The 15,601-nt window shown below is 38.6% G+C and overlaps 1 protein-coding gene across 2 annotated transcripts in view; it reads right to left on the bottom strand.

Annotated features, from left to right (window-relative positions):
* LOC136884354 (CREB-binding protein) overlaps positions 1-15,601 on the bottom strand; it is a 263,590-nt gene that overhangs the window by 173,439 nt on the left and 74,550 nt on the right. For both annotated transcript variants that reach the window (XM_067156476.2, XM_067156477.2), the window contains exons 8-12: positions 14,079-14,274; positions 12,389-12,616; positions 12,030-12,259; positions 8,002-8,144; positions 1,675-1,792 (exon numbers count right to left, since the gene is read on the bottom strand). In XM_067156476.2, the coding sequence (XP_067012577.2) occupies positions 1,675-1,792; positions 8,002-8,144; positions 12,030-12,259; positions 12,389-12,616; positions 14,079-14,274 (915 nt within the window). The remainder of the gene's footprint in view (positions 1-1,674; positions 1,793-8,001; positions 8,145-12,029; positions 12,260-12,388; positions 12,617-14,078; positions 14,275-15,601) is intronic.

Below are 15,601 nucleotides of genomic sequence, written 5' to 3'. Positions count from 1 at the left end.
CCGAGGCAAAGGAAGGACACTAAAACATCTTTCTTCTTCCGTTCAAGTCTTTGTCTGCAAAGTCAGCACATCAATATAAGCCTATCTGTATCACATAAAAATGTTCTGATTTGTAACTCTCAGCAAGCTGTTCGATCGTCACTTCGCTTCTACCCACGGATATCAGACAATAAATCGCTACCATACTTTATAGAGCTACTGCTCAACAACACCTATGTCAAGAATTACGACTATGATCACAAAGAGAATGAATGCGTGTGCTTGGAAGTGTATTAAGCTGTTTGATTGGTTGTTCTATGCACTGCTCTTCGGCCGTTGAAAGATATTCCACATACTGAAAAATTTAACGCACTGTAATAATGCTTTCCCCTGAAATAAATTACAACATATATCTAATTTTTAAGAAAAATGCATCATTTGTAAAAATATACATGTTTATTTCGTATCAAAACCTAGACTTTTCCATAAATTGTATAATTTCACATTTTATCACTAAATTCACAACTAAGTATGTATTTATTTTCCACCTACTCGATACAATGACTGCCTAAGGCAACTTAATGGTTAAAAGTAGTACGTTTTGTATATTATCAACATCTCCAGGTAGGTGGAAAATAAATAAATACTTAGTTGTGAATCTATTGAAGTGCAATACAGACCATGAAGCCGATTTTATGTAATTTTATCACTAATTCGAAAATGCTAAAATCCACTCATACGGGCCATTATAAGATGAAGGCGCACACAGTGTTTCAACATATTACACATTGATCACAAATGCTTAAAACTACACACTCCAATTATCGTTTAAAACTGATTTTAGTGGGTTTTCTATTTGTATATACATATTCTTGGCTTTCACGAAATATTGTATACAAGGACAATCTGCTACAGCGCACACATTTTTCACCATTGTGAATTGTTGCAAGAAGAGACTTCCACTTTATTAATGTTATAATAACAAAGCTATATTATTAATTATTTCAATTTTTTAGCCAACAGAGGACTACTTTAGTCAGGTTTATGGAGGTTTTTCTTCTTTTTGTCAGCCCAGTACTGTTTCATCCTTTCTGAACAAAATTTTCTATCTGCTCCTAGAATCACTCTTCCTATTCTCTGCTTGTTGATTTTCATCTGTAGTCTACAGTAATGTGTCCAACAACAAACCAGGCAGAAGAGGATCCATTTGCAATGTTATGGTTTCCGTAAACTGTGGAGGCGGAAGAGGATAAAGCCAGAGGTACTGGCCATGAAGATGCTATTCTGGAGTCTGCGGCAGTCCATTGCAGTTAAAGCCGTAAAATTACAGCCAGAAAATAAACATCTTGAGGCAATAAAGGGCACAAAGGTTCCACATGTTAGTGGCAGTACCCCAAGAGCGTCTGTTTCACATGTAAATGGTGGGGGGAATAAATATTCTCTGTGGCTAACAACCGTAGTTGTACATCGGAGCTTGCTCCATATAAGGCCGATAACCTTCAAGGGTCAGATATGGAAAAGCCTTTTAGTAACAAAGCTCTATATACAGTAATTAGATTTTTGATTTAAATCTGAATATCCCTTCCTAAAATTAGGGTGCAGGTTGTGTTCAATGGTGGAGATTATTTGTGTATACAAGGTATAGGTATGTATTACTGCATGCAAAGATGTTAACTACAATGAACGATGCCTTACCCTTGAATTAGCCATTTCGTACATATCTCCCTCCACCTTGCGAGCATAAGCTACAAGATTGTGCATTCTCTTGTCCAGCATCGCCTGCGGATCAGGAGTAGGAAAGATTGCTTGTACTCTGTAAAGATCAAAACAAGATCAGTTAGAAGCTCATTTTCAATAGACTTAAAATGTCAGGGTCACAGAAAAGAAAGTAATGTATATGATAAAGGGTAATGACAACTGCAGACATCAAATTATCCTCTGAACATCGTAAGTTGTAAATGGACATTTTGACATTGCCTACTGGTTGTGTGGGAACAGAAACTTCCAGTCGATTACAGGCTGCCACCATATCAATTTAGCACAAACTCTATTCACCACATGTTTAAGCTACCTCACTCAGCAAGTATGGTATTAGGTAAAGTTCACAATCTTTGGAATTTCTGCAGTAATGTGTATTTTTCAGGTGGTCATTGCTAGTCTTTAGCTCTTTGTACAGTATAACATAACTTAGTGCGATATATGTTGAACAGTTTAGAGTAGCTGTAGATTTATATACATCCTTGTGGGTGTGGTCTATGTGAAAGAAGAAGAAGAAAAAAAGGCAATGTCAAGAAATAGAGTGCTTGGGACAAAGAATTCCCAAGTGGAAGCAAGCCCACAAAGCTGTGTTCATGAGTAGCTGTCTTGATTAATGTCTTAAAACGAAGCACACCTGGGCAAACATCCTCTAGCAACGCTAGTCAAAAGGAAAATTGAAGAGGTCCGATACTTTGCACATCGAAGATAGCGGCAAAAGAAAGGGAAAGGCCACAGGGGGCATTAAAATGTTTTATTTTATAATTTTTCTTTACATCGCACCAGCACCGATAGGTCTTATGGCGAGGACAGGATAGGAAAGTCCTAGCCTTCTGAAACCAACATAGTACAGGTTGCAAGATTTTGATGAAAATTGTTTATATATATATTGAAATAGGTTAATAAAAATTGTTATGGAGTCATTTTTTTTGTATAGATGCCTAAGGGCTTAAATGAGGACTGTCCATTTAAATGGACAATGGGTCTTCTTTTGGTAAAAATGTAAGAAAACTTAAGTTATTTCTCAATTTGTAATATTCCCTTATCTGTTGAATTTCAGCAGATATCAATCAATTTACAGAAAATAAGGAGAAATTGAGTAAATATACAGGTGCATAAACATCAAAAAGGCCCGGTTTCTTCAACGAATGTTAAGTGTTAACACTGTTGTTAAGGAGACTTAACACACAATTTAACAAAATGGTCGTCTCATCAAGAATTGTTAGCTCTAACAATTGTTATTACTTGTGTTAAATTAACCTAGCAGCACCCCTGTGTTAAACCTCTTAACAGTTGCTAGAATTTAAAAATGGAGGCATGTGGAAGACGTAAGTTTGAAGCTTTACTGCTGTATGAGGACTATTTATAAACTGAAGAAGGCAAAGGACGACCCCTACTAAGAAATAACGACCTTTTAGAGTTGTCAGAAGAAAGATTTCTAATTACCAAAGCCATAATGAACAAGGTACTAGACGATATAGAAAATACGTTAGAGTTTCCAACAGATTGCAACTTACCAATCTCTCCAGCGCAACAGTTGCTTATAGATTTTACAAGGATGCGTCGGACCCTGCGTCCAATCGATTTCAACTAGCTTTATGTACCTGTTAGGGGAAACTCAAAGGTAATTCGTGTAGAAGGGTTTGGGTCAATACCGTACAGTTTCATTTTCGAAAAAAATGAGGACAAATGTCATGAGGCAGGATCCGCTTCGGACCAAGTGGAGGGGATAGAACACTAAAATGCGAACACATTTAACTTGAACCTAATAATTTCCAAAAAAATTATGAATTCCCGATTGTAAAGCACCCGGTATATACTGGAAAAGTTACAAAACAGTCAAGTGTAGCGGTGGCCGAGTGGTCATCGTACTTGTCTACAAACCGCGACGACGAGAGTTCAAGTCCCGCGTTGGCGTACTTTTTTTAAAATACAAATTTAATAAAAGTAATGATCAAATTGCAGTGGAACTTTATTTCCTACCTCAAATGAATATATCCGCCTCTATGGTGTAGTGGTTAGCGTGATTAGCTGCCAATCCGGGTGTCCGGGTTCGATTCCTGGCTCTGCCACGAAATTTGAAAAGTGGTATGAGGGCTGGAACGGGGTCCACTCAGCCTCGGGAGGTCAACTGAGTAGAGGAGGATTCGAATCCCATCTCAGCCATCCCCAAAGTGGTTTTCCGTGGTTTCCCAGTTTTCCTCCAGGCAAATGCCAGGATAGTACCTAACTTAAGGCCACGGCCGCTTCCTTCCCTGTCCCATCCAATCTTCCCATCCCTCCACAAGGCCCCTGTTCAACATAGCAGGTGAGGCCGTCTGGGGGGTGTGTACTGATCATTCTCCCCAATTGTATCCCCCCGACCCAAATCCCGAAGCTCCAGGACACTGCCCTTGAGGAGGCGGTAGAGATGGGATCCCTCGCTGAGTCCGAGGGAAAAACCGACCCTGGAGGTTAAACAGATTAAGAAGAAATTAATATAGATACTGAGAAAGAGATCCAGCAGTAACTGTGAGAACGTTTACACCTATATTAATTTCAGGTAGAAAATAAAGTGTACCGGTACTATAATTTGCGTAATATTTTTGTTCCAATTTTTAAATAATGTTCCCTGAAACGAGACTCGAACTCACGTCTACGACGCTCGCGGACAAGTACGATGACCGCTATGCCACAACTCCTAAGTATACACGCCTTGCATTGGAATCGGGGATTCATCAATTTTTCAGAAGTTATTAGGTTGCGGACCTGACATGTTTAAGTAAAATTTGTTCGCCTTTAGTGTTATATCACCTCCACTTCGTCCGAAGCGGAGGTTTGAAATGACATCTCACCTCGAGACACTTTCCACGTAGGCCTAATTGTAGGGGCAAAAGATCTTCATAGGTCGACGTCCCAAACGAATAGTGTTTTTTTTTCTATATATATATATAGAAAAAAGGCCTAATTGTAGGCGACTATGTTCACAAAAGCAAGAAAAGAGTGTGTAGAATTTTACAAAGAATTCCTGCTGCCACTGCTGCATTAACAAGGCACTACATTATTTTCCCCGCAATAAAATAATGCCCAAAAATCATTCAAAACATATCAATTTACACATTTTCCCGGTGATGTAGGAACCTTAGATTGCACTCCTAAAAGAATGATATAAATATAACAACATTTGTCTCGCATTTATCATAATAACGCTGTTGTTGTCTCTTACTTGACATGTTTACTTCTTAGCGGTCTCCGCTAACCATAACCTATAATAATGTCAACCATGTGTCTGCGCGACAAAATACTATTTCAACACGCCACAAGGAGCGCTATATGTAAAGAAACAAAAGACGCTCACTGCCAAACGCGTTCAGAAATCTTACGGAAATGTGTTAATTTGTCTTTAACAATTGTTTCGTAACAAATGTTGGAAATATGTTCGTGAAACACGGTACTTTTAAAGGAAGTGTTAAATTAGTAACAATTGTTAGTTAACATTTGTTAAGCAAAATTTAACATAGAGTTGAAGAAACCGGGCCAAAGTGATACAAGACATTGGTGGATCAAAAATTAAGTAAAAAATTGGAAAGAAGACATTGGAGTGACTTACATAGTTGCTACAAATACTTGCCTTTTTAGATTTTTTTTTTTACAAGTTGCTTAACATCGCACCAACGCAGATAGGTCTTACGGTGACGATGGGACCGGAAAGGGCTAGGAGTGGGAATGAGGCGGCTGGGGCCTTAATTAAGATACAGCCCCAGCATTTGCCAGGAGTGAAAATGGGAAACCACGGAAAACCATATTCAGGGCAGCCGATATCTCCCGAATACTGGATACTGGCCGCAATTAAGTGACTGCAAGCTATCGAGCTCGGTAATACTTGCTCTTGTAATGGATATTTTAAAATAATAAATTAGAATGTGACTCTGTGGCTCAAGCAGAAGCACACCGGCCTATCACCACCAAGTTCCGTGGTTAAATTCCCGGTCACTCCATGTGAGATTTGTGCTGGACAAAGCAGAGGCGGGACAGGTTTTTCTCCAGGTACTCCGGTTTTCCCTGTCATCAATCAATCCAGCAACACTACACAATCATTTCATTAGTTCATTTCATTTCATTTCATTGCCCCAGAGAAGTGCGACAGGCTTTAGCAGCTGGCACAATTCCAGTCCTCACCGCTAGATGGGGAGCTTCATTCCATTTCCTGACCCGGTCGGATGACTGGAAACCAACTGTGGATTTTCGTTTTCATTTTCAATTAGAATCTAAATACTGGGCAATGAAAAGAACAAATATTACAAAGAGCAAAAGTTAATATAGTTTTATGACTTGATTTTACCCTTGTAACAGTCGTCACTTTTCATGGAATGTGAGAAATTGCTGTTATTTGTAGTGATGCAGAAGTACTTTTCACATCTCTGCTACATTACTTTTGTTTAGTTGAGATTATAGCAGAACAACAAATAACTGCACCATGTCCCCATGTCCAATAAAATGGATATACATTTTAATCTGTATTTTAATCAACTGCATGAAAATCTCATAGTAATTACTAAAATATATACCATATTTACGCAAATAATACCCGCATATTTTTTAAAAAATTTGGGGCACAAAATTGGGGTACGGGTTTTATTTGCATCAATGTTAGCATTTTTTTTTTTTCAAAATCAGCCTTCCTAAATTTAGGGTGCGGGATTATTCGGTATTTACGCGAATAATACCCGCCCATTTTTTAAAAATTTGAGGCACGAAATTGGGATGTGGTTTTTTGCGTCAAAGTTGGCATATATTTTTTTCAAAATAAGCCTACCTAAAGTTAGGGTGCGGGGATTATTCGCGTAAATACGGTAGTTATTACTTGCATTTTATGCCAATACACATATTTTAGAACCATTAATTTATTTTTAATTCCACTGAAAATGTAGAACACTTACTACAATGATCATGCTCCATCGAAACACGTTATTCCTAATTTGTATCGTTTCATACCTCCAAATTTTTTTCAACAGATAGCAGCACCACACACTCCATTTAGCTGGACACTGGGTCTCAGTGCCAATTAATGAATATTGTGAATATCAGATGCCTTTGCTGGCAGGATGTAGCGTTTACAGAGCACTATGTCTTCTGGTATGGGCTAGAATAAATTTGTTACTTTCATTTACCTGTCTCAGTCTCATCCTTGGCTTTGGCAATATGAAAGTGACCGAGGTATGAGCGATACCAATAATGTCATTCCTTATGCAGCCAGTCCCTGTTATGAATGGTGTGAAAATATCGCTCATAGGGTCGGTTGGTGCATGCATTCCAGTGGGCTTGGCATACTGATATGCAATAGCAACTTCTGGCTCAGTGAGGAAAGAAACGGGAAACTACCTCACTCCTCAATTCACTAGTATGCCTTTTCAGTGATACCTAGGCTATCTATGGCAGCTGTTGGTGGAGCTGTAGAGGATCAAACCAGCCTTCGGGCTGAATACCCAACATACACATGAATAGCAGAAGAAATACAATGATGTCCATTCAAATGGACAGGGGGTCTCAAGGAGGCTAGGAGTGGGAAGAAAGCAACCATGGCCTTAATTAAGGTGCAGCCCCAGCATTTGCCTGGTGTGAAAATGGGAAACCACAGAAAACCATCTTCAGGGATGCCGACGGTGGGGTTCAAACCCACCATCTCCCGGATGCAAACTCACAGCTGCGTGCCCCTAACAGCATGGCCAACTCGCCCCGTAAGCAAGAAAATGAAAGATTGTCCAGGCCTCACAAACCTTATACCACTGCAGCCGGAAAAGAACAGGAGTTGACCAAGGGAGGCCGAAGAGGAAATTTGGAAGGGAGGAAATTTACAAGTGTAAGCAATGCGAGACAAAGTGGGAAGAATAATTATTCCTTTAATTGGAGTCTTTTACATTTGAACCATTCAATAGTTAGTGATATATAAATACATAATACTAGAACATGTTCCAGTCCGTGGGACCATCTTCCTAAGTTTGTTGAGCCACAAGTAGGGGGCTAGATGGATAGCAAGGTACAGCTGTCAGTACCAAAGTGTTGTGAAAGGGCAAGGAGAGAGCTGTACTGAATTCATATGATTAGATCTCAAGAAATCCACCTCCTTCCTGTGTACTGCCCACATTTTGTCACTTGTGAAGTTATCGTCATTGTATCACAGATATTTACAGAATATGGAGTGAAATGGTATTGACCGAAGGAGAGATTTCAAAGGATGCCAGTCATAGAACAAAGCCAGTAGAGGTATTAACATATTAATATACTTACAATTTGTGCACTAGATGATTTCGTAAATCAGGCGTGACTGACTGGTGCCATTCCTTGGTCCCTTGAACTGGTGTGGCCGTTACCTGACCGGGCTGGAAACCAGCTGGGAGCTGCAGACTAGCCAGACGATTATCTGCAGACAACTGCAAGAAGAAACAAAGATTCCTAAAGGCCAGGTCCAGCATGCCTATGAAAGGAAAACTCATTGACTTAACTGTACCCTACCTGCCAACTTTTGAAAAGGGCTATCAGTAAAACTCACGCGCGACGAAAAATCTAAGGATTTTCGACATAGCCCAGCTTGACAAAAATATTAATACTTCTGGGCTACAAAATGCAATAATTCATGCTTTAAACAGAATATTTCAATGAAATCAAATCTACTTAAATCATAGGCCAATGATTTGTAGATGAAAATAACAATCAAGAAGAAATCCATGTTAAACAGCAGCAGGCGTGGTGAATATTAGTTTGGAGCATACATAACAGGACATCCTTGATAAATTAAGCAGATATGTGATAATCGAAAAAGGCTTTACACAATAAAACTTGTTTAACGTAATACAGACAAGAAAAAATATAATACACACTGCAAATCACATCTACTTACATCATAGGCCAATGATTTGTAGATGAAAATAACAATCAAGAAGATTAATCAGGTGGCAAATGCAACCTATGACGGCAATACCTGGTTGAACTTCCTTCAGAACTGCTGAAACCCCATTTTTGTGTCCTATCATAACAGGAGTATTGTCGGAGCAGAAAGCCACAGAGTTTTCAATTGGTATGTTATGAGAATTCAGGTGTGATAACATCAGGTTACCTATGGTTCGCCCTGTTGAGTACCCCTCTGACGCTGGTATGGATACCACAGTGCTCACTACTTTTTCCCGCAGAATATCGTAGAATGTAACTACACTAGGATACAACTTGGCATTCGTATCATTGCTTCTATCTGTTGCCAAAGAAGATAGTCCATTCTGAAGGCTCTTTACTTTTTGCCATTTTATTTACAATGCATGCCATTTGTGCGCGATCACAACTGTATTTCTTTGTAACTTCTGATGTGGGAAACATCTTAAATAAAGCACCAGCATGATCAGCCGCATTTAAAGGCACATTGTGTTCCAACAAAAAGGAAGTAAAGAGACACTCAGCCCCAATTACCTCACTGTCAACGTTTCCAGACTTGGAATAAAAGGTGTTGATTTTCCTGTTGTCTTCCTTCGATTTAACGTAACTTACGTGTTTACCACACTTCACATGGTTACTTTGTTTCTTCCATGTGCAATATTAATATCACACCCAGATACCATACAAAAGGCAATTTTTTCTCCCTTTCTTGATTTTAGTATGCACGGAAAATCAACAGAAGATTAAATGTCTGGAAGTACTGTTTACTGTTTCTTGTTGGATTTATTCATGATAACCTATAATAGGAATATAGCGTATGAAAATCACCGAGAAAAAATGTTTCTAGATCCATTCAAATATCGAAAAGAACCTGGATCACTGAACGTCACATAAAATTATAACAAACACTCAAGGCAGTAGAACACTTGCTTAAAACATGGCAAAACACACAAAGCCTTAAAAGATTAAATAAACACGACGCCAACCTCGTGAATGAAGAATGTGCACATGGTCAAAAACACACACACGTGGAACGAATGTAATTGTTGTTCTTCTGTGTCATTTAAGAGGCTTTGTTGATAGCGGTATACCCAGTCATTAGAACAAGTGTAATTAGTCCAAGGAATACAGGAAACTGCGAAGCACAAAGTTATAACACAAAACCTCGAACCCCTCATCAAAATATGTAATAACCTCAAAAGGCCACCAAAAAACAACAATCACGTGGTCAAATAATACAAGTAAAATCACAAGTGAACGGAGCATCACAATAGTTTGTATAAAAAATGATTAAGAAAAGGGAAAGATCAGCCTATAATTCTCAGAAATTTCACTTCACAATCCAACGAACGGAGCGGAACAAAGAATTTGCGGGGCAGAGCCTGTCGACACCTGAGATTCAAGATAAGAATTAAGTAAAAAAAAATTCACCTGATCGATACTCTTAAACCTTAGGCTAAATTTTATGCCATTAAAAATTGCAGTACATGTTTCAATTGCGTGGCAATCATCATCAGCTGCTTATCTTAAAGCTTAGGCGGAAAAGCATAACACATTTCATAATTAAAATTTGTTGTTGGTAAAGGACACTTAATTGAAACATGTACTGCATTTTTTAATGACATAAAATTTAGCCTAAGGTTAAATAATAAAAGTATCGATCGATCAGGTGGAATTGTTTTTACTTAATTCTTATCTTGATTGCAATATCGAGACGGAATGAAGTGGATAGTATGTAATACCTAAGATTCACACGGAAGTACTGTTATCCCGGCTTTAAATTCAATTCCAACAACGACACAAACATCACACGATTAAAAATACCAATCATATCAAAGAATGAGTTATCAAACTATCGTGGACTTGCCTTCGACCAAGACAGACTACAATATATTGTAGTCTTGCCAAGACAGAGCGTGCTTCGACCCACTCAAACAATCAATTTTACAGAAGTGGAGCGATTATCTAATGTTAACGTTTCAAATTTCTGTCCGCGAAGTCGTAAAATGACACCGTCCATCCGTAAAACCGCAAAATGCTGCAATTTCCGTAAATTTTACGGATAAACCGTAAAAGTTGGCAGGTATGCTGTACTGTACTGACTAACTGGAATAGTTCTGAAATTTTTACATTTAGATTTACTTGTATTAACTTTTACACCACCACATTTTTATGTTAGCCTCATGCTAAGAAACACATAATGTACTTAATAAGTGTTGGTTTGATGCAGGACAATATTCCTGAAACTGTAGACATAAAAGAAAACTGTTATCACACAGGTAGTAAATGAGACCACCCGGGCAACTCTAGGTCATGATAGAAGTTAGAGATTTACTAGACATATTTCATCAACTTATACTAGCAAAATTAGTCTCGATAGAAAATTCCAAACCAAACCCCATGGCGCAACAACTGCGAAGGGCCATGGCCTACCAAGCGACCGCTGCTCAGCCCGAAGGCCTGCAGTATATGATGTCTCGTGTGATCAGCAAGACAAATCCTCTCGGCCGTTATTCTTGGCTTCCTAGACCGGGGCCACCATCTCACCATCAGATAGCTCCTCAATTGTAATTACGTAGGCTGAGTGGACCTCGAACCAGCCCTCAGATCCAGGTAAAAATTCCTCAAATGGCCAGGAATCGAACCCGGGGCCTCCGGGTAAGGGGCAAGCACGCTACCCCTAAACTGCGGGGCCGGCTCGATAAAAAATTAGAAATAAATATCAAATAATCACCACTTTTCAAAATGGACCAACTGTTACATTATCCAACATCTATATATCAAACACAGCAGGCAAATACACCGAAATAATATGCAAATGTATAGTTTTAGAACAGGGAAACTGTCTATGCAATAGGTTAAAGATATCAGTTCAACACTCTTTGCAAAAGTCAATGCAGAATTCCCAGATTCACTGCATTCAATAGTGCCTTCACATTAGTCGCATTAATTTAATTATTTTGTTAATCACTTCAAGATTCTACAAAACCATATATTATTAATATTTCAAAGTTCTCTTGCCCACTAATGTTGGACGTTAGCAGTTGTCCTATTCTATGGAAGCGTTCAGCAATAACTTCAGACAACCACTTATTTTTCTCACCCTCTTCTCTCTCTCTCTCTCTCTCTCCTGCTCCCCCTTCTCCCCCTCATACAATAACCTAAGAGGTACCAATATTTTAACCAGGGACACTATTATTCATTTTCTATACTGCACCAATGGAGAATGCAGCCAAAAATTCAGGTTTTGTTAATTCCATCTTCTCATGTTAACCTTGTAAGGACCATTTATTTTCTATATGTATGCAATCCCAGAAAATGCATATCCTGTAGCTAGGATATGTTAAGAGTACAAAGGTCCAGTTATATCTCAAAAACAGAGCTGAACTAACCGATGCTTGAGTGTCATTACTAAGACCTCCAAACAAGGTGTTCTGCATGTTAGCCACAGACTGCTGGATACTGGCGGCCGTCTGCGCTGCGGCCGAGCCAGCATTCTGCTGAGACTGTGGCTGTCCCGCTGTCGTTGTTGGATCGCTCCCTATGGGGAGAGAAACATTTGGTGCCACTACTTGTGACTGCTGAGAAGCCGACGCCACATTTGAGGTTTGAGGTTGTCCCGCTGTAACGACAAACAGAAAATTGAACTTCCATAATCTCTCCTTAAAGACACACACAACATTTTACATCAGATAACAAAGCACTCCGGAGCTTGTAAGGGAAAAAATACAACTAGTACCAGACAACTCACCTTGGGAATGAGGAGGGGCTGGCCCCCTTACAGTAGCACCAGGCATTGTTGGAGGCTGCGGAACAACACCCAAACCAGGAACTACACGATGGGCCCTGTTGGCTACATTACTAGTGGGTGTTAAGAGACCTCCAGTTGTGGGACATGGAATACCTAAAGCATCGTAAGCCCGCCGCATGTCGGACTGCGAAGGATTAGTTTGGACATTAGGACCCTGATTGGACACCACTGGAAAGAAAAACACAACCTTGAAAATATTTCTCCAAAGGCAGAAAAAGGTGATTGTCAACAACAACAAAAAAAGTACATAAACACTAGTATGTACAACTATACAATACTTCAATTATACATTCCTCAATTAGAACACACCAGTGCTGTCTTCAAATCAACATTAACACGAAAAAATATATGACGATAATTAGAAATAAAAGCAGCACACCGATGCACACAAAGTTAATGGCACCAATATTGAATGTGTTAATAAATTGAAATATTTGGGCAGATGGCTTCATAAAGACTGGGAGTCAAAGAAATTAAATGTGGAACTGAAATGGCTTGAAATTCCTCCTGCAAGTAAAATAAGATTTAAACTTCCCACGAGATTAATTTGAAAATAAAGATATGTTATGCGTGATGCTATGTTGGGCCTGTGTTACAGTATGGCATGGAAACTTGGTCGTTGAAAGCTTCAGTAAGAAAAAAAAAAAAGTTAGAAGCATTTGAGATATGGACATACCGTCGTCTACTGAAAGTTCCCTGGATTGATTGAGGACGGAATGTTGATATCTTAAAAAGAATAGGGAAACAGAATTAAACCAGACAATTAAACAATGAAAAACATCTTATTTAGGCCAAATAATGAGCCATCCCAAATATGAAATGTTTCAACTAATTCTTCGAGGCAAGTTAGTTGGTACAAAAACATACACTGTGCATGACTATCCCATATCCAGTTTCTCTATGGGTTTGGGTATTAAGTGAGATGAACCTTCATAGCGAGTTTTTACAACCAGACGCGTTTCCTGACGTCAACCTCACCAGAGTTACTTAAATTACATGAATAACATGATATATGACAGTAAGAACTATTGGGCATCAATGAGAACAGCTCGTGAACTCCATGCAGCCGCTCGGCGAATGAAATTCTGACACGCAACCGTCAACATCATCTTCCAAACAAGTGTGGATCGACAATATCTTCATATACCAGTTCTATGATTCTAATGCATAACATTGTGAACATGGTTCTAGGAGATCACAAGCAACATTAATGAATGCTAATGCACTTGATGGGTGAATCTTGAGTAAATTAGGTGGAAGAAATACAATTCACCAATTACTGTGGGCCCAGAAGTGAAGTAATGAAATAATTTACAGGTATGACAGTACAATATTTTTACAGGTGAATTATTGCAAATTGGATACTGTAAAACTGATCTCTAATTGGATATGTTTAAATATCAAATGTCTTCCACATTACTCCGCCTAATTAATTAATCGATAACAGCTAATATTCGTAGATAGAATAGCTGAATCTTAACGTAAATGATAAAACAGCTATGCTGGAATGAAAGTGCGTAACATACCATCATGTTGACAAGGCTATACATTCCCTCTCGCTCCCAGATGATGAATTACATAACAATTATTAAATGTTTTTGATAACTAGTATGACAAAGTAGGTACTTACCATTTTGGTGGTTACGGATCTTATCCGCCTGCTTGAGAGGAAGGCAAACAGGACAGTCAGACCGCGTGCAGTGTTTCCAATGTGAGATGATCTGCCGTGAAGATGAACAGTGTGGAACAGAACAGGACTTCCCTGCCTGGCATGTTGTCATATGGTTCAAAACATTCTTCATCGTCTTACAATGAGGTAACGTGCACTGGAAGGAGACAACAATTCTCTTAGAAGAAATACAGTCCAACACATGAAAAATACAATTGAATCTCGTTAGCATGTTCTCCATTAATGTGTTTTCCTGTTTAGAGTGACAGCTTCTGTCAAAGCCAGTCATAATGCTATAAATACGGGTTAACATTAACATCACCCCCCTATAAAACACTTTCTCTTCCTGCTTATGATACTTCTATTTTTACAGCACCGTTTAACTAGATATGATTTTTCTCACTATTAGATATTGGAATTTATTGTCAAGTTGGAAGTGCAGAAAGTGGTATTTTAGAATGGGAAAAAATCAGTGTTTTGAATCGAACTTCCCGGGACTTTCAAAATCTAGCTCCCAAAATGCACTTTAGAAAAAGAAAGAAAAAAGATACAGTATAAGTCCTTTATTGCAAGAATTCATAACAGCGAAAAATTTACTCGCTATAACGGATTGTCGTTATATCCGATTTTTGTATAAAAGTCAGGAAAACCCCCATGTACATTAAAATCGGTATGAAAGGCAATACGTTTGTCCAAAACTTGCGTTTCTGCAGATGATATCCACACTGGCTTACTTCTTTGTTATTTTTCAAAGTATGATATTGTGTGAAAGTGTATGTTTAATTTTATTCTGAAAAAAGATAGTACCGTATTTCTCCGAATCCCAGATGAACGCCACTTTTTCCGTCAAAAAATTTAAATCACGCTCAGAAAGTACTTTGAGAAATCATATGAATGCCTTTGTTGTACAGTAGGCCTACGCATTTTTAGACTATTTTTAGACGCCGAACATAACTTTCGTCATGAATCTTTTTTTTTCTTTCTTTTTTTTTCTCAGCTGCACAATTTTCCTTTATTTCAGCAGGATTAAAGACCATTAACTTATAACTGGCATCATAATACCGAAGAGAAGCCGTTGAAACTTTGCCACTAATACCTACTCCATGCGTCTCCACAATACGATGATCCATGAGCAAAGTATTCTTGCTGTCTATAAAACTTACTTTTACTAAGCGTCAGATATAACCGGCTACCGCTACACTCACGTACCGCTTGGTATAGGCCTAATCACGGATGTTGAAATGTTGGCTTTAGTTACGCTTATGCCGTATTTTCTTGCAGCTGCAGAATTATTCTATATTTACGAGTGTTTAATAACCATTAACTTACAGTAAAATTGGCATCATAATACCGACTAGAACCCGTTGAATATTTGCCGGTAATACTTTTTCCACGTATCTTTACAATACGACTATCCGTCACGAAAATATTCCTGCTGTCTATAAAACTTAATTTTACTTAGCGTCAGGTACAATAGATGTATT

Source organism: Anabrus simplex, chromosome 12, assembly GCF_040414725.1.
Source record: "Anabrus simplex isolate iqAnaSimp1 chromosome 12, ASM4041472v1, whole genome shotgun sequence".
NCBI classification, from domain to species: domain Eukaryota; kingdom Metazoa; phylum Arthropoda; class Insecta; order Orthoptera; family Tettigoniidae; genus Anabrus; species Anabrus simplex.
This window is presented reverse-complemented; position numbering and strand designations above follow the sequence as displayed.